At 42.3% G+C, this 27,941-nt stretch overlaps 1 protein-coding gene across 8 annotated transcripts in view; it reads right to left on the bottom strand.

Moving 5' to 3' along the window:
- Nucleotides 1-27,727, bottom strand: part of FMNL2 (formin like 2) — a 259,334-nt gene extending 231,607 nt beyond the window's left edge. For all 8 annotated transcript variants that reach the window (XM_084643238.1, XM_084643243.1, XM_084643237.1 and 5 more), the window contains exon 1: nucleotides 27,489-27,727. In XM_084643238.1, coding sequence (XP_084499364.1) covers nucleotides 27,489-27,605 — 117 coding nt within the window. In that variant the 5' untranslated portion in view covers nucleotides 27,606-27,727. The remainder of the gene's footprint in view (nucleotides 1-27,488) is intronic.
- Nucleotides 27,728-27,941: the final 214 nt, after the last annotated feature.

Genomic DNA, 27,941 nt, shown 5'->3' with positions numbered 1-27,941 from the left:
TTGCAATCTGATACTGTAATTCACTTATTTAAATACTCCAATACAGAACCATGCACAATGTAATTTATGAAAGCCACACCAAACCTAAATTAACAATGAAAACGTATGACTATATAAGCAATAAACACAGTCAAAGTTTAGGCTGGACACTGGTTGATAGAGATGTGCATGGCACATGGAAAGAGGTAATTAAGATTAACAAGGGGAACACAAATGGAGTGTAGATGGGGGCTGAATGACTTAAATGCATATTTCTTTGCTTTTTATGGTTTGCTTTGGCCATACAGTCTAGCAATCTTAACTCAAAGTTAACAGATTTTTTTTTCTGGGAACTGATTTGAAAGTCTCAATAGCATTGAAATGGATAAGTGAGACATTTCCCAAACTGTATTCATTGAATCCTTACAGCCTTCTAGAAGCTTACACTGACATTGACACTATTCAGGCTAATTTATGGCTGTCTTTTATGACAACAAAAGTAAGCACGGACGAAAACTGACATGATTTTATCAATGCCATCCCCCCTTTATCATTTAATATTTGATTAGTTAAGTCAGCTGCTAAGATAGCTACTACAGCTCAGTGCCACAAGAAATGTCAAACCAAAACAGCATAGTTGTAGCTTAATGTGAAATTGCTGTTCACTTTTCATATGTGCTATAAACTTGGAGCTTTTTCATTTCAATGGCACTGATAATTTCTGCTTCTATCAAATTCCCGAGAAATGTATTAAGATGTCTGGTTAGAGAAAATAAATAGAAAGTTTCCCTGTGCCATGCATTTATTCTGCTGAGTGTTATTATCCTGTGATTTCTTTAACAGGAACTGCTGTCACAATGTTCTGCAGAGCAGACTGAAAGGTCACAGGCTAAAGAAGCATTTCTCACCATCTAAGAACTTCGTGAAAGAGTTTTTAAAAATAAATAAGTTGGCATTTCTGAGCCTAATGATGATCACAGTCACTCTGCTGAAAAAAGACATAATTTGTGATGCTGATAATACAGGAGTTCCATATGGAGACTGGAAATCAATTTCTATATTCTTTTAGTCTGGTCTAATATTAAAAAAAATTTATTGTGTAAAACTGAATTCACATATTAAGCTCTTTTGATAGTTTAACCAGTAAGGTAGCAGTAAGGAATCTCTGTATATCCTAATTCAATTTGACTAAGATCAGCACTAAAATAGTCCACACGTCTCACCTATACGATAAAAACACCACACAATATGGTTCCATCAGCAGTCAGTGCCAAGGAGAGACCTTGCACTGGAATGGCAGTGGTATTACAAGCCAAAATTAAAATGGGTTGCTAGTTCCATGTGAGTTGAAGGATCAGGCACTAAATTTAAAGACAGAACTAAAGAATCAAGTAGGTATTAAACTGCATACAAAGAATGCTTTTTAAAAAAATTGCTGTGATAACATCTCCTGTTCTACACAACTTTGTGCAGAATATACAATCCCATATTTTATATATATATTGTGTACAATTCATTACGGGTGTGGCTGTTACTTCCCATTGTAAGACCTTTTTGAATTTGCCAAGTTTTAACCATTTGAGCTGAAATTTTCCATTCTGCTCCCAACAGGCAGCCTTAATTCTGGCATTTCTTAAATGTTGAGTGCTTGACTTTGCAACCTTAATAAAGTTCTTTTAAGATAATTTTGGTGTATGTAAGATAGATTTCAATATATGACAAATTGCAGAATGGTATCCATTTATGGATCCAAACTGCCCTCTAATTTAAGGAACAAAAATTTTTTTGCTATCTTTAATGTTGCAGATTAAAACTAAGAATGTTGGGGCCAAATTCTGCCCTCAGTAACACCAGTATACTGAAGTCAATGGGGTTTTTCTGGTGTAACTGTGGGAGTAAACTTGATTTTACACATCTGTGACAGGCCATGAGTGACTACAAATGGTTTCTCTGCTCTTAGAGCTCTGAGAAGTTCCACAACTGTAGTGAAGACTATGCTTTTGACTAAGGATGGTTTTCTGATATTCCCTCTGGAGCCATCAGCACCTCATAAACTTGTCAGGTTAGGCTGCTGAAGAACAAAGCAATGTCCCACTGGTGCCTCCCAGAGCCTCTGTAGTGCTGCCAGTCCCTGTCAATCCAGACACAAAGGTCCAAGCTCAGGACTCCTTGAGACATCTACCCGGTAGCTCATTCTGCTGCTGCTGGACTCCCAGACTGACCTAACTGTTTAATTTTAAATAAACTAAAGGCCTGATTCTTATTCACATTAAGGCACCTTTACCCCTCTCTGGCAATGAAATGGTCTTCAGCGTAAATGAAATAGGCCCCATGTAGTTAGTGAAATGTACCTTTCAAACATGTGCTGGAGGCGTCAGGGTCCCAGAAAGGAGCAGTAGAGAAGTCCTCCAAGTCACCTAGAGTGGCTGCAGGGAAACAGCCAATCAGGGCCCAGGAGGGCCATATAAAAGGAACTGCAGAGCTAGAGACAGAGAGTTGCTGCCTGGAGCTGGAGAAGTGAGGACTATATTCTTAGCTGGCTGAAAAAGCAATAGGACCACAGACAGATCAATTGCCAGCAGGGATTGGAGGAACAAGAGGGAGCTCCTGGCTGGCTGCTGGGACTGCAGATAGAAGAACAGCTGGGACCAGAAAGGCCCAAAACGGGGGAAGGGCCTCCAAGAGGAAGCCCCGGGGGTACAGACCCATAGTGGGATTGAGGGACTACTTGAAGGCTAACCAAGAAGGGGCAGTAGGACTGAATTGGAACTGAGCCCAGGGAGGGTTGCAGGAAGACAGTGTCTCCAGGGAGGAAGCCCTGGGGGTACAGCCACATGCCAGGGATACCAACAGAGGGGTACTAGGATAGGCCCCAGCTGGACTGGGTGTCCTAGAAGGGGTCTGTTTGTTTCACATACTGACTGTGTGTCTGACTCAGCCAGAGGCCTGAATCACTGACAACCCACCTGAAAAATCCCTGACAGAGGTCACGACACATAAAGAGTGCAGGGACATACACTTGGCCCAGGGGTGCTCGCAAGAAGTGGGTGCCACCCCATGACACATGTCAGTAAAAATAAAATCATAACTAATAACCAGCAGAAGTTACAAACAAACTAGATGGCAAATATCCAGCAAATTAACAGAATTTATTAATAATCCCTGGAATGCTTATAGATGCACATGGTCTCCTATCTGTCTACCTATTAAGGTACTCATGACTATCATATCTGGGCACTTGTATAATACAGGTTCTTCAGCAAAGTGGCACTCATGATCTCTGGATATATGCAGCAACTTCTGTCACATCACAGAAGATGAAAGTGCACTACCAAGGAGTGGGGGTTAAAAAGGAATACCAAGAGCCAGAAAGGGGCGGGGGGGAAGGACCTCCTTAAACATTTTGCCAACCACCACCAACTTTTTCACAGATCAAGCACAATAAAATAAGGGTGTCCTTTAAACCTTCTTGTGTTCAGCCAAGGCCATGCCCTTTACACTTGCAATAATCTCCCCAACATTCCACTCACTAGTCAGACACGGCACACTTCATGATAATTAACCGGTGAGTCCTGTGTGCTTCTGTCTGTATTAAAATTTGTTCCCCGTGAGAGGAAAGATGTTCAGGAGACAGAAATCCTGTTTCTAAGACAGATTCACACAGATATTAGCCTGTGTCTATTTGTCTGGTTCCTTAGCGAGACTTGGAGGACTATTTTAACATACTGATAAGACCGTGGGATACAGATCTGTATAGGACAAAGTCTCCTACACTAGAGATGGCCTTGTATTCCCTCGGGAGAGGGAGGGGAAGGACAAGTTATTAATAGGCATTCAAAAAATGTTTTTGATTCCTCACCCAAGTAAATGTTTTGGCAAAATTTTCCACAATGAATAACATATGATATGAAAAAAGGAAAGAAGATACAACATATATATGAGACTTGTAAAAATGAATATTGAAATACACACCCACAAACAGTAGGTAAAAGAACTCTAAGCATTCCCTATGAAGACGGCAGACACACTAAAGACTCTAAGACATGTGCCTAAGATTTTTGTAAACTGAGGGATAGTATGATTAAAAATTAAGGGAACCCTGAGTGCAAAAATAATCCTAACAGATTGAAAATATGGGATGAGTCCCAGGAACCTTGATCACGTGATAATGTATATGGGTTCAAATGGCAGAGAAGGGTAATAATGAGAGTGAAGGTACTTGTGGGTTGATTTATCTTGACGTATGGGTCACTGAAGAAGACATGCCCTGAAGAAGGGTATTGCGTTTGCCTGAAATACCAGATTTGTATGTGTTTTTAATTTAACTGTGTACACGTTAATGAGGACAGCTGTTCAAGCAAGCTATGGGGGCCAAGTTCAACTTCACTGGCATAGGGTGGTGCATAATGCACCTCCCTTGCCTTTTGAGCCCCAAATGGAAGACAGTGATTCTGTGGTCACAGAAGTTAACTTTGAATTCCAAAAAGGAGTCCGGTGGCACCTTAAAGGCTAACAGATTTATCTGAGCATAAGCTTTCATGGGCAAAAACCCCACTTCTTCTTCTCCATGCATCTGAAGAAGTGGGGTTTTTACCCACGAAAGCTTATGCTCAAATAAATCTGTTAGTCTTTAAGGTGCCACCGGACTCCTCGTTGTTTTTGTGGATACAGACTAACATGGCTACCCCCTGATACTTGAATTCCAAGGTGGCTTCAGAGAGCTCCACCAACAAAGATGGCTATTCTGAATCAGCGCAGCACCACCCCTTCCCGCTCCCTGCAACTTGCCTGCCCAGTGACCCGCTCAGACTTTCTGAAAACAAGACCCTATGTCAGGATATGAGTAAATTTAGCTCATACTATATGTCTAAACTTAGGTACATGAAGTACTTGTGTCCTAATCACAAAGCTGTTATAGCACCCTCTCATATCATGATACTAGATGCCAAACTCCATTCCCCCATAACCTATTACAATCATTATAGATTTTTTACGGACTGCAATTAACGTGCGTGTTACTGTACAAATAAATAGTACACATGTTCCCTACCCCAATTCACTCACCATATACACACAAGCAAGAGGGAGAAACAACGAAGTTCAGATACATGAGAGGCAGTCGAGTCTAGTCTCACGGTTGCGCTTAATTTTTTAATGTATATATTTATCTGGTCCCCACTATAAAGTATAATCACCCATGATCTGCTAATATTTCTTTAATCTTCCCACAAAGTGCTGAATCAAATCAATTTCAATGAGAACTAAGAACACTCTGCTCCCTTCAGGAAGCTCTCAGCACTCTGGAGGAGCAGGCCAAACACTAGCTCCTCAGCAGGATGTTAAGTAGCAATGAAAATGAAGAATGCCACTCTATATAAGGGGCCAAATTTAGCGGTTGTGGAGTCATTGTGTGTGGCATCTAAAGAGAAATGGCAGATCTGTCCACTGATGTGATAGCACAAAGCACAAGGTCAGCTGAGCTGACTAGTAAGCAGGATAATAATAATCAAGTTCAAGGCCTTAATCAGCACTTTCGCTATGAGGACTTTACAGTTCAGTAATAAACTCCCTATTTTTCATCCATTCCTTTGTGAGAAAAGATCTGCAGCAATAAACTGCAAGTCCTGCCAATTCATCAAAGCTTTAAAAGAGAATCTCCTGAGAGATATCAACCTTCACCCTGAATAGCTTCACCCTACACAATAGATAACAATGCATCCAGACACTGCGCTAAGAATCACCATGGGAGGAGTATGTTTTCAAACCATTTACAGAAATGAACTGGGCACAAGGTTTTTCTTCAGCATTGCAGAAGGAAGTCATCTTCTTATGTATCTTTTTTGCTAAATAAAGCTATGTATAGTAATAGTGGAGGGGTGAACCTACTCACACAAGCTTAAAGGTGACCTGAAAATGGTTTTTTTTAAATTGGGGTTTGTGCCAATTTCTGCTTCTTTATGGTGTATTTTAAATACAAGCCTAAACATTGGGAGTTTTATTAAAGAAGGGTTTATTTTTGCCTGAGAAATATCAGGAACGCTGAGTCTAGTTTTAGTGAAAGATGCGTTCAGCATCCCAGAGATGTTTATTATTAGCTTTCACTCTTGAACTAAAAAGATGGAGGTCATGAATCTTTAACAAAGATATCCTATCTCCCAAGAGGTCATCAGCTGTGGGAGTAACAAAAGAGTTAACAAAAAACTAATAAGACTCAAAGTTTTGAGCTGACTAAAAATTCCTTCCCCTTTCAGTTGCTCAGCTTTCACTCTTTTGTTTCTCTCTCTAATGGTCTCACCATTTTATCAATTCTCCAGTCACCAGAAAGTCTCAGAGGGCAGACAAGACCTGAATATATTATACATATATAACAAGCAGATAAAAATCAACTTTGATAAAAAAAAGTTCAGACCTTCCTAAAGAAAGAAAAAAGGGCAAAAGCCCATTTTTTACTTGTAATTTTCCTTTTTACTCCCTCTTCCAGTGCATGGTTTGTATGTCCTCAGTCCCCCCCACAATTCCCAGCATTGTTAGTGGGAATTACGTGTGTCGGTATGGACAGTACATAGACCACAATATCCCACTTGGTTTATTATTGTAGGTTTGTTATTGGGACTCCACTGCTAGAGAGAAACTTTGTTTAATCAACTTCTGCCTCAGTAATGTGGATGGAAATCAGTGTTCCCCATCTTATCCCCGTGAAGATCCAGAGTGTGCCCTTTGACACATTAACTAGAGTGTGTAGTGACAACAATATCTGAGGATATGGGTGCAGTGCCAGCATGAGGAGACTGTGTACCGGTTTTTGGGTCCTCTTCTACGAAACCAACCAGTTTCTGTGCATCTTACTTGCTGGTGAAGTCTCCTTGTATTGCTGAGCTCAGCAGAACCCTGCCCAAGAAACTCTTGCATGGTTTCTCTTACATTTTAACAAAAATGCTTAATACTCTGCTCATGGCTGGAATCCATGCTCCAGTACACACAAAACCCACCCAGATTTTGGTCTGTGTACACATATAGTTTTGAAACTTTTTTTTTCTAGGTAATGTTCAATCAGCACAGCCACCTGTCGTCTAGTGTAGAAAGCAGTGGTCCCCAAACTGTGGGGCACACCCACCTAGGGGAGGACAGAGGAATATTCGGGAGGGAGGATGCAGCAGGGGTTAGGGAGGGAGCACTCCCAGAGGCAGCTCCTCTCCACCCTCCAGTCACAAGTCCAGCCCCAGCTCCTCTCCACCCCCTGCTTCGCTCCCACTCCAGCTCTGCCCTCATTTCCCCTCCATCCTCAGGCCAGCTCTGCTGCTAGCCCAGCTCCTCCCCCATCCTCTGTTCTGCGCACAGCTCTGCCTTCAGCCCAAGCTCCTCTGTTGAGCCAACTGTGCAGTACGGGGGGGGGGAGACGAGGGCGGAGGGAGATAGATTCTGTTATTGGTAAATGTGGGCACGACAGGAGAAGTTTGGGCAATACTGGTAGAGAGCAAGAGGCCACAAGTCATCTTGGACCTGAGCCACAGGAGGATTTGGGCTCTGGCCCACCCACCTAGTAGGGTCCGAGGACTTAGGTCCTGTGTGCTCCCTAACTCAAGTCAGACTGATTTGTGTGTGGCTGGAAGGAGGGCTTGGGCTCAAACCTGAATCAGAGCCTGGGTATAGTGTCCAGTGTAGACATACCTTTAGTGTGCTAACTAGGATGAGACCTAGCATGAGTGTGTGTATGTGAGCTGGAAATCACACCTCCAGCTCCAAGTGTAGATGTAACCTTAGAGGTAACGTTTGTCAGGCTCACATATACTTGTATAAACTAGTACATGTGCCAATTAATACAGTCATTTTTATTAATTAACACAAAGCTAGGGTCATCACAAGGACATGGTTCCCTTGACTTTCCTTCTTCCATTTGATTGCCAAACTTAAAGAAGGTTGGTTCAGATTTAAAATACATAGTAAATTTGAAATGGCAAAGCCAATCCAAAACACACACACACAGAGAAAACTCAAAAACACAGAACAGAAAAATGCAGAAAAAACAAACATGTGAAAAATGAAAATGCCATTTTTAAAAAAAGCAAAAAGGAAAAAAATCCCAGAATGACCAGATATAAATAAAACAGCCAAAGCACAAAGCTCTGCTCATGATTCTTTTGTTTCCCATCTCTGTACTCTGAGCTACACGAATAAGAGGAAAACCTGTATGGAGGCTGCAAAGGTGACTTCAAAGAGCTGTATGCTGGGTGCTAGCCTCCAGTTCACTCTGCTCTAGTTAGGGAAAGACTAGCTCATCGTTTCCACGTGTCAGACAAATATTCATTATCGAGGGAAGTGAAGAGATTTTCATTTCATTTTTCCTGTGATTAGAGCAGGTGATTGGAACCTGAGAGCCCTTGTTTCTATTCCCAGCTCTGCCACTCACTCACTTGTTCTATGACTTTTGATAACTAATACAACCCGCTGTATTTTGGTCTTCCCATCTATAAAACAGGCATAATATTATTTATCCGTCTTTCAGGGCTTTTTTGGGGGCTTAATGTTTGTAAATGCTTTGAGATTTCCAGGTGAAAGGCGCTATACCAGTACAAAAGTATTACTTTTATTTACCAAAATGAGTATTTTCATATTTCCATCTGCATCTTAATATCAACATTCATTTAAATGAATGAATTAATGTCCATGTGTAAAGCTGAAAAATGCAACAGAATTGTACTTTGCTGAGCAGATAACACACTTCAGTGTGAACTCTTAAAAGATGACTATGGAAATATGCAAAAAGAAAAGGAGTACTTGTGACAATTATTGGACTGTTCATGTAGCAAGCGGCTCAGTTTTCTGAAGAACAAACTACATAATGATTCTTCATCCTGAGTCACCTATCATGACTGGGAGAAGATTAAAATGATTACATAACGTTTCCTGCCTCAAAGCTGTGCTAATGATCACGATGTCAAGTTTGCTTCTTTGATTAGCCTAGAGAATGTCATAACTATGGGCTGTCAAGCACACCTTGCACAAATAAAATGATGCCCATGGTCTTTAAAAAGTGTAACGTATGATCATATATGGATACGTCTACACTGCAACTTGGAGACAGCCTCAGAGCCTGGGTACACCGAATCAAGCTAGCAAGCTAATCATAGTGCGGACATTGTGGCACAGGTGGCAGCTCAGGCACTCAAGCACAGCGAGTTGGGTGGGCTAGACAGCCAGAGCTCCAATGTGCACTCTGCTATTTTTAGCATGCTAGCTCCAGCCCCACTAGCATGCGTCTGTCTATCTGGGCTGGGAGACTGACTCCTAGCTGCAGTGTAGACGTACTCCCTTTGTTGGATATATGCCAGGCATCCCCACAATGCTCAAAGGTTTAACATGCTGGTCAAGGTTTTTTGTAGGACCACTCTGGCTCAGAAAGATCATTTTGGTCAGATTGTTTCATATATCATTGTTATCATTAGCTCGCCAATAAGATTCTGGATTGGGTAACTTCATTTTGTCTCTTTGTTAGGCTGCTTGCATGAGAAGAGAGATGGGGAGCTGATTCTCTTTACTTGGGTTGGATTTGCAGCACTGGGCTTATTTTGTGTGAGCAGAGAAGCAAACACGATGCTGAGGGAATGTGTGTGTGTCTGTGTGTCTAGAGGTATATATGTATGCAACATCAAAGTTTCACTTCAGCCACTCTTTAAGTTAAATATTTGTGATAGTTAATTTATTTGATCTTCTGTATTTGTAAAGTTCCCAGAGCTGGCTGGAAAACTCTTTGAAGCATTCCCAAACACACTAAATTATTGGAAATGTTTGTCAGAGAACTGCACAAGAACCTAAGCCAAACTTCGTCTCCATTGTTTTACAGAGCCATTCAATAACTGTGCCACCTACTTCTTCCCTCATGTTTTGGTTCCAAACCAGCAGAGATATAAGTGTTATTCATTTACTCACCATACTGGATTGAAAAGAGGAAAAAATGAAGTCAGAACACGGACATGCCAGAATATTAGATAGATGAACAACAAAAATTTCTGGACTAAACAATTTGTTTCTTCATTTTAATTACTGGCTTCTGACAAACTTTAGAAAGTTTGCCAATTTGTACAACTCTCTCTATTCTTTGCTTTTGGCTTGAAATAAACAGTCATTTCATAGACAGACAAATAACAGATGTAAGATCTATATTCTCTCCCAAGTCCCTTTATAGTAAAGTGACTTGTGGCCAGAGAATAACATTTTTTTTAAAAGAAGTCCTATTTCTTATATTTTAAATTATCCCAGGTTCTGGCTGCCAGACACGCAACTGGAAAACTAAGAGGTTGGATCCTGCTCCCATTTAAGGCCCAGGGAGTCCCAAGAGCGGAGCGAGGAACCTCCCTGCTCTCCCAACACATCCATGCTGGGGAGCTGCTGGAATGGAGAGCAAGTACTGGGAAAGAGCAAGAGAAGCCATACTGGACCTTGCTCCCAACCCAGGGAGACTTTAGAGTGAAGGTATAAGCCTCCCTTGCCACAGGGTTAAAGCAGCAATGTCCCAACTTTTCAGCCTGAGGGGAAAACGTATTTCACAAAGGCCAAGGAACCACAGCTGTACTGCTCTGCTCCCTTTGCACTACTCAGGCTGCATAAAGGGAGGAGTAACCCCTCCCATGTGCAGAGTCTGGACTGCTCTGCTTTGGTTACTTGTAACAACAGAGGGTAGACATTGTTCCTATAGAAATGTAAGTATGACAAGGGCAGTGTTCCTCTAAATATACATATGCCCAGCATGGTGTCTGAGGGGATTAAGTTTGATGGTTTGAAGCGAATTGACAGTGGCTAGGGTACACTGTAGGGACTCTTGCCAACTGGCACAAGTGAGAGTAGCACCCACATTGTCCATGTTTTCTCCCTCCTGAGATGCTGCCCTGGGTTGCTGCGCTGAAGAGGTGAACAATCTTTGGCAGGTGCTCCTCAAGTTCAGGCAGCACTAGTGTATGGAGATGGGTGGGTAGGTGGATGGATGGATGTGGGAGGGTGGATGGGGCAGAGTGGATGGCGGAGCAACTTGAGCTCTTATCCTGCTCTCCCGGAGCTCCCACAGCCTGAAAAGAAGTAGACACAAGAGCAACCATATCTTCTCTGTCCTCCCTCCACTGAAATGCAGCAGGCGGTAAGCAGGGAAACTGCTGAGCAGCTCCAAGACAGCAGATGCTCTGAATGATTCCAGCAGAGCAGTTCCTTGGGGGGCAAGGCAAGTAATGGAGAGCAGTTGTTGAGGAGATGCCCCCTACTGCATCCCCATAGTGACTCAAACACTTCAATTAAAAATCAGTGGCATGTTTCCATTTCATAATCAAATACACGTTTTCATCTTAACAGTTGCTCTCAAGGGCCACAGTTTAGAGGCATGAAGGCCACATGGTGGGTACTGCTGCTCTAAAGACCATTCATATCTAAAACATGGCTATTATGTTGCTTTATGAAAATTTCCCTGAAACATACATTGAAGTACACACATTTACAGAAGACAAACACTTATTTTATTAGAGAGCTGAAGAAAAATTCTAAATCAATATCCAATTTCTGTGGCAATTTTAGATGAAATAGTCTGTAGTCAGATTATTTTGTTAGAAAAAGTCCCTTACGCTGAAAAACACTGTAGAAAGGCAGAGGCACTGTTTTGGGAGTAGCTGAGTTGGATAATGTTTGGGGACAATTAAATGCATACATATTCAAATATACATATTTATGTACATATTCTGCATCCTGACTTGTTATAAAAAAGCACTTTACAATCAACTAATTAAATGATCACGGGCAAAATAACTAGCACAATTAAAATGATATTCTGTCAAAACAGATTAGCACATCATGTAGCTTCTACCATCTACAAATCTGAGGGCTAAGAATTCCTGGAAGAAATTATTTTCTCTCTTTAAGAATGCAGCATTTTTCAGTTACATTGCTGTGTGTATTAAGAGCTCAGTCCCATAGTCCCTGCTGAGACATAACCCACACTGGGTCAACAAGCCAAATCCTGCCGATTTTACTGTGTTGTCCCATTGAAATCATTGGGATTACTTGTCTGATTAAGGTAAACAGGATTTGACTCAGAGGGATTTATTATTTTTTATCATTTGTTTTTCAGTAGTGTCCAAAAGCATCAATCAGGATAGGACCATCCTTGGGCTAGGCACTGAAGTTTTAAGATAATCTAGGCACTGAAGTTTTAAGTATCAGGATCAGGCCCTCAGCTATCAAATTGTTTGTAGTTCTCAGTATATTACATTCATCAATTAATTTTATTTCCTACTATATTCTGTAGCTCATTAGATGCTTAGAGCTTGGGACAGATATATATATATTTGTCATTTATTTCCCATACTAAATTCCCAAATGGTCACCACCGTGAAAACAAACAAAGGAAAAAACTAGCAATAATTCAAGTTACTCTCTAAAATAAGGCCATACAGTTTTTATGGCAGAAGTCCTGTCTTGATAGCTCTAAAATCAGATGGCTGGATGCATGTTTTAAAACTTTCCCTGTTATAAAAGACAATGTGCAGTTTTGCTACTCAGCTAATTTTAAGCTTTATTTTTCCAAACATCAATTAAAAAAAAGAAAATATATTTTTCCAATGTGAAAACATTTCAGACTATTGTCTTAAGCCCATCATACATCATGTTGTGTATGTACGTTTACTTTCTATTGTTACATATAACCCTTCAGGGGTACTGTATCTGAAAGAGTATGGGGGAAAAAAGTTTCTCTTTTTTTGCAATGTGTTTGCTTTGCATTTGACAGCACTTCCTTCCAATTCAGCAAAGCCTCTAAGAATGTTCTTAACTTGACTTCAATGTAACTATTCAGATGCTACACTTAAGTGCTTTGCTGGATCAGGACCTTGTCATTTGTCAATTTCTCTATTTTGCTGAGGGTTAGTTTCAGTTTCTGGTTTATGCAAGAAGGAACATGAAGATATCAGGATTTAGGGGCATGCCAAACTCTTCAACAGGGTTTTCAGCAGGAACCACTGCGCAAAACGGATTTGAAACTGAAGAGGAAGCAGGCAGATGTGCACTGAGTGGAAGGGGAAGGGAAAAAAGGGATAAGACTGAGCAGGGTTGATGTTACTTTCAGGCTCACCCATGGTCCTCTGCTGGAAACAGAGACTTATAAATATAAGCAGAGGAGCCGAAAGAGTTTTATTTTTTTAAAGGAATTACTTAAAAATTCCAGCCCATGTTATTTAAAAGGAATTCTATTGGAAACTTGAGTTTTTAAAAACTGACTATTTTAAACTCAAATTAAATTGGTTAGTCTCTAAGGTGCCACAAGTCCTCCTTTTCTTTTTGCGAATACAGACTAACACGGCTGCTACTCTGAAACCTTTAATCTCTGAAGCTCCCTGTTTAGCTGCAAAGGGGTCAGTTCATTTACCCTCATCTACTACACACTTCCCTGGACAATTAACACTTGGAGTGCCACCAGGCATTGTTGACAACCAGCATCCTGTAAAGGACTGTAAATACTTCTGAGTGGTCTTATTAACTGCTAACAGCACCTTGTGCTGTCTCTGCAGCCTAAATGGAGAGATTTATTTCCCTGCCACACGTCCCAAGTCTGTGTTACAAGCCAGTTTTGGGATGCAACCTTCTCATTCGGCATAAAGAATTAACAGTAGTCACTGTAACAAAAAGCTACCATAATACTGGCCTGCTTCTAAATTCTCAGTGCCACTCCCTCCTTGTCCTTCATGCTCTGGAGGCTGATGCTGTGAAGCAATCATTAAACAATGCAGGCAGATTAGGAGTGGGGTTGGATGAGCAAACATATTTTATTTTAAAGTCAATACTAGGAATTCCTAGTTACAATAAAATTAAAAGGATATCATATTCACTCTCATGTTTCTGTTGTTGAATTATAATTAATTGCAGCCACTGACAATGTTGGAAATGTGCCGAAATTCTGAAAAGCAAAATCTCAAGCTAGAGGGGTTTTTTAAAAATCAGCACTGAAGACAGTTTGTCAGATTTGTCTTTCAGTTATGTCCCTAACACCCCAACTGAAGACAACATGGGTGTTGTTCAGAGCACAGCTTTCCCTGAGATATTTTTAAGAGCATAAAGAAAGAAGCTGACAATTCCTGTTGGAACACACGTTCCCTTTGAGTAAAACTGAAATATTGAAATTATGGGCCTGAAATGGCTCCCTTTGAACTCAAGGGAAAAACTAATACTGGTTTCAATAGGAGCAGGATCGGCCCCCCATGATTAGATTAGAGAGGAGGGAGGAAGACGCGTGGAACAGTTTTCCTTACTACGAATGGCTAGGACTCGGTTCAAACCAGCTCTGCTGTTGGTCTGAAACCATGCAAATCATGCCGCCAGTGTGACTGTGAGGAACATATGGAGTCCAAACATTGACCAAAAAAAAATAAAAATAAAAATCCCACTGCACAACAGCCAAATAGCATTTTTAACAACTTTTCATATAAGTCAAAACACAGGGTAACAATTAGTGTGTGTAACCATCGCCAGCTACTTTATTTAAAAATGATTTGAACTCACTGCACAGCTTCTCCGATAATCTACATCCATCACAGAACAGAGCAAAACTGTACCAGAACCTAAGTAGAAGCAAATAGAAAGCAGAGATCATATCGAGGGAGGGAAGTTGTTTGATTGTTTACTTTTTTCTATTCTCTGAACAAAATGCGTCTTCCAATCCATGCATTTAAGTACATTTTTCCAGGACATAAAATGTAATAGGAGTGTTTATTAGAAAATGCACAATTAATTGGCCACTGCTTTAATTAATACACACTTGCAAACTCTTTTTTACTTCATTTGGTAAGAGCCTTCCAAATTCTTTCCCAAGTGTTACAGATTGTATAACGTTTTGGAACAGACCATCTTAACGCTTTGGGACCCAGTCTTGCAAAACCTTACTCATGTGAATATCCTTCACATGGGGAAATGTAAAGGGTAAAGACATAGAGAAATTCATACATGTAGGGCCCAATTCTGCAAGGTGCTGAGACTGAAGGCAGTGGAGTTGTGGATTCTCAGCACCTTGCAGGAGGAATGCAGCACCTCATAGGATTAAAGCCAATAATTCACATAAGCAATAATGGGAGAAAACATCCAATGAAATAATAGACCCCCCCCCACAGCACCACCCCTTCCTTTTACCTCTGTAGTAATTAAAAATGCCCATTACCACCTACAAGGATAGTGTAGCCCAATTCTACACTGAGGAAGCTCAATTATGACATCTTTCAAGAGATGCAATCTCAGTAATATTCAGAATTTTTATATGCTGTCTAATCTTGTTCACTTTGAAGTTAATGGCAAAACTTCCCTTGACTTCAGTGGGAACTAGTTCAAGTCCCTGGTGTATGGCACTAAGGAGTCAGTCGCTCTCTCTCTCTCTAATGGAATGAACGTCATAAAGAGGTCCTGCACAGTTCTCCATTTGGCTGTTAAACATTAACAAATCAAATACACCAGTAACAATACCAGCTGCGTGTATAATGGTTGCTCAAGTTAAACACCACCTCGTTATTTTTATCTACTTTATCATTCAGAGATAATATTTTGAGAGAAGCATGCTCCTGATGATTTTTCCAACCTTCTCTATGCTTCTAAATTAAGCCCCCAAGTGGGACCACAGGATTACTATGGGTGCCCTTTCTACTCCCCTTCGTCAAAAGTATAATCCCTTATTTCTCAATGTAGTTTCTCCTTCCCCAACCCAGACATGGAGGTATAAGTCATCCTAGCAGCTGGTGGAGGAAGAATAAAATCAGAGGTGGGGTGTGGTCACCCCCCCTTATATTTGGGAATTTTTGGAAGTCACTATTTTAAGTTTACTGGGTAGTAAACTTTTTGAAAAGAAAACCATCTTGGACCTCAGGAACAGTTCAGATACAAATTTCCTGAGTAGTGGGGATATAGGTTTTTTCTTCTAAGAACTGAGTTATAAAACCATACCACAATCCTTACTTGAGTGGAAAACTATAGCATGGCTTGGCTAATATGTTCCACAGGGGGAAAATATTCTCCGTCTCATACTATAATCAGGTTAGCAACAGTCATGTTTAAACAGTGCTGTTTCTTGCACATTTCGGACAAGATCTAAAAGAAGAAAAGAAAAAGGTTCGTGGACACTACACACAGACGAATTGAGAAGATGAGGTGTTTCGATTATGTATTTGGGGAATGGGGATCAGTTATGTGTTTGTTATTTACTGGAGAACAGAGCAACCTTTTTGTAATCATGAATGATTCAGCAGCATCCCTAATGCTGTAACAGCACCATAGTTAAGGCTGAGCAGCGGTTTCTGTATTTTGAAAAATCTATTTATTGTTAAATGAAAAATAAAAATAACAATTGTATTATATACAGCATCAGTCTTCACGTAGCCTCTTAGGCCCAGATTTTGTCACCTATGTGAACATTGACGGAGTAAGGGAGATACAGTCTGGTCTTTAAGGACTAAGATAAACCAGTCGGACATCTTGTAGGAATAAGGACCACCCATAACCCTGTTACACAAGGCATGCTGTTTGTTATATCCACCTGTTGTCTGAGACTTTTTATTATGTACTTGTACAGTGCCTCGCACAACCTGACTACTGTAAACAGAAAAAAATCATCATAATTAGCATCATCATCATGCGACTGTGGGTTTGCAAGATCAGGCTCTGAGTTTTCTGCACCCATTAGAAATCCCCTGGTGTGTCAGCATGTTGACTAGACATGGACAAAACCACTCACACCCGAGCTTGTCTTATTCTAGAATACTGCCAAAATGGATATTCTTAGAGGAATGACTTGTGATGTATGGATTCAGCCCTGCTAATGTGGGCACCATACAATAACCCTTTCCATCTAGGTCTTTTAGAACAAGCCTCTCATTTTCTTTCAGGCTATTCTGAGCTTACTAAAGGCAAGAGCAAGTGACACATGCAGTTTGACAGAATGGGTTCATACCTTCATCAGTAAAGCCCAATAAATTAAGGTGATTATTTGATATGGAAATATGCTACCAAGAGAAAAATACATGCATACACATCAGCCTGCATATTTTAAAAATCTTTCAGGTTTTCAGACACTGCAATTCATTTAAGGGCTATGAATCTCAAACACGCTAGTTAGCCAAATATTCTTTGGAGTATTCCTTTATTTCAGATACTCAAAAGGATTAATGTCTTTTTAAGTGACATATATGTAGTAAAACTTACAAACACTGTCGAATGATATACAAGCCAGTTTGACAGATGTGTTACCATGCAGTTTTATTTCAACCTATTAATTTACACTGATTATCAGAAATAAATTTTCTAATGGTGAGATCTATTAGACAATTTCCTCAAAGAAAGAGATGGAAGTGTCATTGCTTGAACAATTTAAAAATGGTCTGGAAGAAATTGTCTCACATTAGCATTGCAAGGGGTCTGACCAACAAAAGCTAATGGGTTTTCCCATGTGTAATTTTTATAATTCTATTATACTATGGGGCTGAACTGATACTGGTTTCAACCTAGCATATCTCTAATAACTTCAGCAGAGTTACACTGGCTATATATGAGTGCAATCAGACTCAGTCCCTATATCACAATCATACCACTAAGCCCTGGAGTCACAAAAAGACTTAGGCATCTAACTGTCACTTTAGATGACTAAATTTCAGAATCAGGCCCCACTGGGATTCACAACCCCACCCCACCCCCAATCCTGTAGGTGCCTAAAATCACAGCACCTGAATTTTTGCAGTAAAAGCTGCTTAGACACCTATATTTCTGCCTGTAAGCATGTGCACTGCAGTCCCACGTCAGGCATGTGGACATCTAAGCCCCAGAACGATGCACTAATGGGGGAAGATAGGCGTTTCTCCACCAAACTCACTCCGATACATGAGCTTAAACAAAACAGCCAAGAGGAGTCCCTGGCTCATAACTTTTAGACCAATCATTAGGATACCCACCTGGGATGTGGGAGAGCCCTGGCTGAAGTCCCCACTTTGCCCAAGGGGAAGAAGAGATTTGAATGGGGATCTATCACCTCTCAGGGACTATCCTGATCTACAGTCTCCTGGGAGGGGGAAGCGGGAGGGTCCCTCAGTCACTCCTGTTGAAGCTGTTCCACTTTGGATAAATATTTTTTTTTATATCACTGGAGCAGGGGGACTGGATCCTGGCTTTCCCACGTTAGTGCTCTAAGCACAAGCCTACAGAGTCATTCTCACACTTGCCTTGCCGTCTATGGCCCAGTGATTCTTTCAGTATTTAAACCACAGTGCAACAGCTTCAATAAGGAGAGACTGAGGGAGACCCACATCAGAATATCCTATAGCCCAGTGGCTAGGGCACTCATCTGAGACCTGGCAGAGTCCTGTCCAAACTGCTCAGCATCATAAGAACGTAAAACAACCATACTGGGTCAGACCAATGGTCCATCTAGCCCAGTATCCTGTCTTCCCACAGTGGCCAGTGTCAGATGAGTTTGGGGAGAATTAACAGAACAGGGCAATTATCAAGTGATCCATCCCCTGTTGTCCAGTCCCAGCCTGGCAGCTGGAGGTTTAGGGACACCCAGAGCATGTGGTTGCATCCCTGACCATCTTGACTAATCACGATTGATGGACCTATCCTCCATGAATTTATCTAATTCTTTTTTGAACCAAGTTATACTTTTGGCCTTCCCAGCATCCCCTGGCAACGAGTTCCACAGGTTGACTGTGAGTTGTGTGAAATACTTCCTTATGTTTGTTTTAAACCTGCCACCTATTAATGTCATTGTGTGATCACTGGTTCTTCTGAAACGTGAAAGGGTAAATAACACGTCCTTATCCAATTTCTCCACACCAGTCATGATTTCCCTCATATCCTTCCGTGGTCGTCTCTCTTCCAAGCTGAACAGGCCCAGTCTTTTTAATCGCACTTCATATGGAAGCTATGTCATACCCTTAATCATTTTTGTTACCCTTCTCTGCACCTTTTCCGATGCTAACGTATCTTTTTTGAGCTGGGGATGACCAGAATTGCACACAATATTCCAGGCCTACGTTTCTTTGTGAATGAAGCCCTAAATAGCCCACTTCAAAATTCATCCTTTGGGGGATTCTACTGAATTCAACAGCTATGCCAGGAATTCGTTCAGCCCCAACTCTCGGTGAAATGACAAGAATTAAACACCTTGAAGAAGTTACCTGTGTCACTACCAAGTTTAGTGATCTGCAGACCCCTACATCCGTATATTTTGTAAAGTGAAGGATAGAAGAGCTGATAAAAGCTTAGAGACTGAGACCAAAAGTGATCCTAAGCACTATTAAATAAATAAATAAATAAATAAATAAATAAGGGCATTGGACTTTCATAGCGCTTGTATCCAAGACTTCCAAAACACTTTACAAACAGTCCTGTAAGGAAGGTGTTTCATTACACAGTGTACAGATAGAGAAACTGAGGCACGGACTACAGATTACATGCAGAAGTTCAGTGTGAAGAGGGAAATACTGATGGAAAAAGCCTGCTTTCATAGAAGTTAATGGCAAACCTCTCACTGCCTTCAATGGGAACAGTTTTGAGCCCCAATCACCCACCTGCGTATGTGTAGAATAAGAACATTGTAGAGCTGCTATGCAGAATGATGGTGCCACTGGATGCAGTTTCCAGAAAAGCTTTAATGACAGTGGCTTTGGGTCCCCCCCACGCCCCCAACCCCAACCCCACCCCACTTCTTTCTCATAGTTCTTCAAAACAGGGCTTTCACTGGCTCTAAGGAACCAGGCACACAACATTCATTTGTAAGAGGGCCAGGGGATGTTTCATGTTAACATCCCAACAGATATGTGAGCCAACAGTCAAATGATGTCAATCACAGCTCATTAGACAACAATACAGTCTGCCAACTCTGCCCTGGCCGTCTCCTCCACACCATGTGTCATCTATAAACATGCACCACTGTTAAAGGTTTAGAGAAGGACCACCCTGTTGTAAGCTCCATCTGGAAGTATAGCTTTTAGCCCCAGGTCTCCAAACCCTGAATTCACTGTATCAGACAATAGTACTGGAAGGATGGTGGCTATAAACACATACAGCACGGTTTCTCTACATACTGGTTAAACATGCAGGTCAATGGCTTCCTATTCAAAATAAATGAGTGGCGGCTCCTTAGATTTGTGAACACTTGGCTCATGATGTCAAAGGAAAAAAAAACTTGTTGAAGTATCTGCTGAAGCAGGAGGTTCCCATATGCTTGAGAGGCTGTGCCTGTCATGGCAAGCACATGATCAGCTGGAATCTGGTTGCCACTTCAGTTGGCATCTTCCACTGGCCACTTAGGAAGCCGGTGATGATAATGTAGGCAATAGCATCGTGCTGCCATTTTCCTGGCATACGTACTTCTTGCTTAAAGGTGAGTTTGAAACCAAAGGAGCCATTATTGAAACCAAAGTTCTCCATGTCCACTGAAGGTAGGACAAGCAGTAATGAGCTTAATCTGCAGCAAGGTCAGCTATTAAGAAAAACTTTCTAAATATAAAAGAGTAGTTAAGCTCTGGAATAGACGTCCAAGGGAGGCTGTGGAATCCCCATCGTTGTAGGTTTTTAAGAACAGGTTAGACAAACACCTGTCAGAGATAGTCTAGGTTTACTTGTCCTGCCTCAGCACAGGGAGCTGGAGTTGAAGACTTCTCAAGTCCTTTCCAGCCCTACATTTCTATGATTATTTCAGGCATCCCAGTGAAAGGGCAAAATACATATAAACGTCAACTACATCACTTGATGAAGGGTAAAATAAACACCACTCTGCTTGCAGATACAGACACGAAAATAAACGCTTGCTCTCTCTCAGGAAGAAGGCTAAATCTTTATCTTCTACTTTCTTCTCCTGAGTTTGCACGTTACATATATCCCGCCACATGACATGTCTGTCTGGAACAACAGGGCAGCGAACTATCGTCCCCAGCTAGTGAAAGCGATCTACACCAGGAGGTACACTGCACAATGGGAAAACCAGTGGAAGCCCATTCATATCGTCAATCTCAAAAACTGCAGCACGCAAAGTTGTTGGACAATGCTTTGCAAAACTACTAGAAGTTCTAGATGTTTGCAATGGGGTGTCCATCCCACATCAGGCTCAAAAGGGTTAAGGTGGCCAAGTGGACCAATTAAGTCCCGAGGCTACACCTGGAGGGAGGAGCCAGGCAGCAGGGATTGATTAAATGAGGTTTAGTTGGACAGGAACAGGAAGGACCCGTATAAAGCCCAGGAGCTGAAAGGAGTTGCAGGGGAAATAGTCTGCAGTTATTCCCTAGGAGAAAGAAGTGTGTTTGGAGTGAGAGGGGCTACAGGTTGAGACAGGATGAGTAAAGAGACTGAGACGAGGGCGCAGCACCTGGAAAGAGCTAATTCCCACAGCAACCCAGAGCAGGTGCCTTTAGCAGTGAGTGAAGTTCATGACAGTGCTAAAGAGTTTATGAATAGTTGGGACCATTTTTCACTACCAAAGTCTGAGCTCAGATAGTATGCTCATAGGTGACACAGAAAAATCTAAAATAGATTTGATTATATTGATGGAGAGAAAGAGCATGAGTGTGTGTGTATACGTGTGACCGCGCGCAAATAAACAGGATGTCAAAAGCTCACTCTAGGTACATCTACACTGCCCCCTTCCCTGGAAAAAAAAGCTTCCCCAGTAAATCTCAGACATCTGGGTCTACAGACTAGGGCTCAGCGGACGCATGTACAGAGCTAAAAATAGCAAATAGCAGTGCAGACATTCCCACTTGGGCTGGAGCCTGGGCTCTGAAACCCAGACGGGGGATGTCTCAGGGTATTTCTACACTGCAATTAAAACCCACGGATGACCTATGCCAGCTGACTTGGGCTTGCGGGACTCAGGCTAAGGGGCTGTTTAATTCTAGTATAGATATTCAGACTGGAGCCCATGCTCTAGGAGCCTGTGAGGCGAGAGGGTCCCAGGGCTTGGGCTGTAGCCTGAGCCCAAATGTCTACACTGCAATTAAACAGCCCCTTAGCCCAAGCCCTGCAAGCCCTAGTAAGCTGGCACGGGCCAGCCATGAGTTTCTAATTGCAATGTAGACACAGCCTCAGAGCCCAAGCTGGACTGCAATATTTAGCACTGTAGTGCAAGCCCCATTATCCTGAGTCTGTAGATCTGAGCTCTGAGACAAGCTGCTGCAGGGTTTGGGGTTTTTGTTTTTTTTTATTTTTGCAGTATAATCATGCCCTCGGTGCCTTGTATCACTAGAATAATAGTTCTACAAAGAAAAGTCTGTACTACAGAGCCGGGAAGACTCTCCAGGTTTCACTGTAGTAGGAACAGAAAAGTGTGATGCAGCCAATCCTGGAGAAAATATTAATTTCTATCTCAATTGTGCACCATCCAGCCCATACTTACAATACATCTTAAAACAAAAAAACTTCAAATCCAGACTCCAGCGAGAAACTGCTGAATTGGAATTCATTTGCAAATTGGATACTATTAATTTAGGCTTAAATAGAGACTTGGAGTGGCTAAGTCATTATGCAAGGTAGCCTGTTTCCTCTTGTTTTTTCCTACCCCCCCCCCAGATGTTCTGGTTTAACTTGGATTTTAACTTGAAGAGTGGTCAGTTTGGATGAGCTATTACCAGCAGGAGAGTGAGTTTGTGTGTGTATGGGGGTGGGGGGATGTGAGAACCTGGATTTATGCAGGAAATAGCCCAGCTTGATTGTCATGCACATTGTGTAAAGAGTTGTCACTTTGGATGGGCTATCACCAGCAGGAGAGTGAATTTGTGTGGGGGGGTGGAGGGTGAGAAAACCTGGATTTGTGCTGGAAATCACTTTAGATAAGCTATTACCAGCAGGACAGTGGGGTGGGAATAGGTATTGTTTCATATTCTCTGTGTATATATAAAGCCTGCTGCAGTTTCCACGATATGCATCTGAGGAAGTGAGCTGTAGCTCACGAAAGCTTATGCTCTAATAAATTGGTTAGTCTCTAAGGTGCCACAAGTCCTCCTTTTCTTTTTGCGAATACAGACTAACACGGCTGCTACTCTGAAACAATACATCTTCAGTTGTGCTGGCAGCACAGTTACACACTAAAGAAACCTACCTAGTGCACGCAGTGTTGGTTTGTTTTTTTGTTGTTGTTTTTTTTAATTAAAGTAGAGAGTCTGGACCATTTCCCAGGTAATTCATCACCTCTTTGAAATTATATTCCTCAAACCACAGAGAATGAGGCTAACCAAAGAGGCAGTACGAGAAACTATTCTGTGGGTGACCCCTCCTCAAATAGGTAGTTGTTAGCAAATGCCAGCTGGTACACCTGTTTGCCACATATGCACAACTCTATCCATGCCACTGTTCGTCCATATGCAGAACAGACCACATCACTGTTTGGTAGGTTATTTGGGAGAAAACATTTCAAAGGGAGAGAATGAAGAGAACACTTGCATGAAAAATGTGGTCTTGTGCTTTCGATCATGAACACACATGCTCTCAATGTTTTTCCATCTCTGTGGCTCTCTACTCAGATTTTGCTTGAGGACAGAAAAGTAAAACTTAAGGTCCCTTTTTTGGATCTGAATGGAAGAATTCTTGTACATATGACATCACTGCTTGCACACAAGAACAGAGAAGAATTGTTCAGGATGTTGTTGCATACACACAAATAGCAGTGATTGCAATGAACGCTGTTCTGTGCAATGTCAAAAACAGTTTTGCTAATTTCATTTACATTAAAAATGATATTGACATGATCAGCAAGCCCTTTTATGACTACAGTGGGAGTTTAGGGGTGCAAGGAATGCTAGACTGATCCCTACATATAACTTGTAAAGAAGGTCAGATTTAGGCCTTACTGTGTCCATTTTGTCTTATTTCTCAGAATAAATCTCTTATCCTTATATTCTCTCCCCCCCCCCTTTTTTTTAAAAGGATACTATTTCTTTCACACTCACTCTATCACCATAACTCTCAGATTATAAGTGTTTGGATGGGTGGATCACAAAGTGAAACACTCTGAGAACAAGCCATGAAGGACTGAGGGACAGGGAGAAGAGATGAATGACACAAAGGCTTTCCTTTTATGAAGTTGTCAAACTGTTTCTTAGCAGTTGTGATGAATACCAATCATCATGACACATTTGTAAATACCAAGTCATTGGGGCAACTTTTTTGTTCCTGTTCCAACAGTGGCCTGTGAGCCTCTTAAATTTTGGGCCCAGCTTTGCAGCCTTTTCTCAGAGGAGCAGGCTTGTCATCACCAGACTACTCCAGTCAGAGCACCTACTATATGCCACCCCCAGGAGTAAAGGCTGCAGGATTGGGCCTTTGACACTTGCAGTGTATCTACAATCCAGCTAACATATATCCCCTGCTCCTACTCAAGTGAATGGCAAGATTGCTGTTTACTTTCATAGGAGTGCTGGATCAAGCCTATATGGTTGCATTAAAAGCATGTAACACATATGGCATTCTCACACACTGTCTACTCCTTTCACAAACTAATTCTGCCATTGATTATAATTCAAAAGCAGTTTTTCTTCTAGACCATTGACATAAACTGATTCAGATTTAGTCTTCTGGATAGGTTTAGGCATAGTAGGCTTGATTCTGATCTCTCACACATGGTACATCAGTGTTACTCCCATGAGTTCAATAAAGTTACTCCTGATTTGCACTGGTAAAAGTGAGAGCTGAATCAGGCTCCCTTAATATGTCTAATAATCATAACACCTTGCCATTTGGTATATCAGTGGGGTTCCTACTTGAATAGGCTTATTCTTTTCTCAGCCATGATAATCTGACTGGGTCTAACCAGAAATAGCCTAAACACCTATCAGTTTAAGTCTAAGAACTGTTCCTCCAACACCAGGAAGTATTTCACAAGAGAAGGTTAGTCTCGACTAGAGTGTGACTATAAATTAATATTTAGCATGAATTCAGGTTACGATATACATATTTTCTTGTATAAATTCCTCTCTTTCCTCTTTGTGTGTCAGGGTCTTCATGGTATACAAGGAAATCATTGTCACACGTAAGAATTGCAATATTTTTGTTGATCTGTATAATCTACTCAAAATATTTAAATATGAAACAAAATATGCACTTTTCCTAGAGCATACTATATAACATCAACAGAAGTTATGACCATTCCTTGAAGGCTGTCCTGGGAATTTGATTTCAAATACTGAACCACGTATAGTATGCAGATAAAGAAATACTGATATTACGAGAGATACGCTTATCTGTTCTGTTTAACAGCCGAAAGTAATGTAAAATCAGCACCAGAAATAGCAAGAAATGTAAATACTTATGTATGTGTTCCATGGAAGGGCTGAGTGTTTGATTTTTGCATTTTACTTCAGTATATTTTGGAATTTTTGTTTCATCCAGACCCCTCTCTTGGTCCGTCCCCAGACAGCACGCTGGGATTTCTAGAAACTGCAAACTCTAAGGAAAGTGAATGCACCACATAACTTCTTCTTAACCTGTAGACAGACATACAAATGCACAGGCCCACCAAGTATTTTACATTTGGTTTGTTAATGTTTTTTTAACTCATTCAGAAAAAAATACACATACATTTTCTTAATTTGTGATTGGGAAATTCAGAATTAACAAAACACTTCACACCTTCACTAACCTGTCAATCATTTCTTAAAGATTAACCCAGGGCATATGCTATTAATGGACTACAATACTGAAATCTCTAAATATGATGAAAAACTGATCTCAGATGAACAGAATTCATTTCTTACTATGACTTCTACAACAAAATAGATTGTGTTCACTCTCTCTTTAGCTCTCACACTCTGCATGCCAGAGTGCTTTTTTAGACTTTAAAGACATTACCAGATGAAGTCCAGATAGAAACCACATAATAGGAATGTACCTAGTGAGAAAGAACTTTACATTGTGAAGGTAAGTCACATATGTGGCACACACTATAGACTTCTATAAGGGCACACAGTATGAGAGTAATAATAATTATTACATATTGTATTTCCTAGGGCACCATCTAGCAGGATAGGGGATTAACATTCACAAAATTAGAGAGGCAAGTAAAGACAAATGCAAAGTAGTCTGTTCCCTCAATACCACATTAGTGCTTTTAGCTGGACTAGGTAGAAGAAAACTATTGCTACAAATGCTGATTTCCATAACAAATTATACCGTTCAGAGACAGGGAAACAGAACTGATCGTGGTATAGCAAACAACACAACACAACACACAACCTTTGCAAGTAAATGGCAATGCACTCTCCGTTACCCTTTTTGTTGCCCAGAAAAGATTTCACAAAATATTTGAACTGTGAACACCTTAGTATAGCTTTCACTGCAAAGAGCAAATTGGTAACACACGTGGTAGGTCATTTAATCCGATTCTTTTTATCTGTTAACACTGCGTTTGTACTGAAATGTTAGTGATCCCACTATCTGAGAACAGACAAGACCATCACTGTGGAAGGCTACGTAGCCCGAATCTGGTCAGCCTTTTGCACGCTCCTGAAACACTTTTCGGGTCTCACACGCACAGGGCAAGATTCCTAATTCACGTACACCAGCTGTGTAACAGCCAGCAGTAGCCGTGGTTTATACTGGTGTGAACGGGATCAGAATCTGGCCTGCCCAGTCCTGGGGCTAGAGTTAATCCAACCCCCTTCACGGAGGCAGCCAGAGACACCACGCCCCCCGCATCTCAGCAACTGACTGAAATGTCTCCGAAACCTGTGCAAGCGGAACAGACGGAAAAGGTGGCTGCTTTACAAAGGAAAGAGACGCGGACCAGGAGCGGGTCTGACGTGGGAAAGAGAAGCTGCCGTATGCCTTGAGTGCAAGCCCCAATAAGCACCGGCGGGCAGCCAGGTCCTTTCTGCTCTGGGAGGAAGGCTCCCGGCGCCAGAGCGCTGGTTCCGAACTCTTTCACGCCTTGCTTCCGCCGCAGCGAGTCCCCCGCGCCGCGCGCCGCGCGCCGCAACCCACCCCGCGCTACGGCTATTGTGTCCCGCCAGCGAACCAGATGCAGATCGCTCCGTCTCGGCCTTTAAACCAGGGGTCTGGTAACTGAACGGCCGCGTTTCCCGCACTAACTTGGCCAGAGCCTGCCTCGCCCCCCACAGCCGCCACTTCCGAGCCACATGGGCCGCCTCTCTCGGGTACAAAGCCGGGGGGAGGGGGGCGGGACACGGTGCAAGCGGAGCCCCCCGGCAGCACCTGGGAGCAAACAGCCCAGCCGGTGCCCCGCTTCCCTGCAGACAATGGGTGAGCGGCTCCTACGGCAGTCTGGCTCCTTCCTACACATCCGAGACAGGGACTGAGCCCTGGAAATGGAAGCTGAAATCCCCAGGGACTGGTAGCTTCGATCTCCCCCCCTACACACACACACACAGCCTCCCCCACCGCCTCCCCAGGGAGTCCCGGCCGGGGGAAGGGGATGGAGACGAAGGCAGAGCCCCCCAGCCCGCCCCGCCGTGGGGCTCCGGTGTGCTCCTGGGCGGATCGCGCTGGGGAAGGCATGCACTCACCAGGACGACGGCAAATCTCTCCTCCAGTTCACCTGGCTCGGGCATTGGCAGCTTGAGAGGCATGTTGTGAGCCCTGAAGTCCGTCTGCTGAGAATCCATGCTCCCGGCATTGCCCATGGCGATGGCCCTTCCGCGGAGAGGGGCGATTTTTCCTGCTCTTCCCCTCGCTCAGTCCGTGTGCAATGCACCGCACAGCCTCTCTCTCCGTTATTCCTTCTCCACCACCCCCCTCCCCACACACCCCTTCCCCTCCTCCCCGGCTGAGCCCGATCCGGTGTCCCCCCCGGCCCCAAACCAAACAGCCACGGGGAAGCGAGTTGCACAGATCTAGGTCTCCCTCTAGCACTGGCCGTGGAAATGATCGACTTCAACCTTCATGCTGGCTTCCTCCTCTCCCTCCTGCCCGGGGCAAGCTCCCTCTCTTTCTTCGGGAGAGCTCGTTAGGAAGCCAGG

This window comes from Lepidochelys olivacea, assembly GCF_965140295.1.
Source record: "Lepidochelys olivacea isolate rLepOli2 genome assembly, chromosome: 11".
NCBI lineage: Eukaryota > Metazoa > Chordata > Testudines > Cheloniidae > Lepidochelys > Lepidochelys olivacea.
The sequence above is the reverse complement of the archived record's forward strand: the minus strand, read 5'-3'. Positions and strand labels throughout refer to the sequence as shown.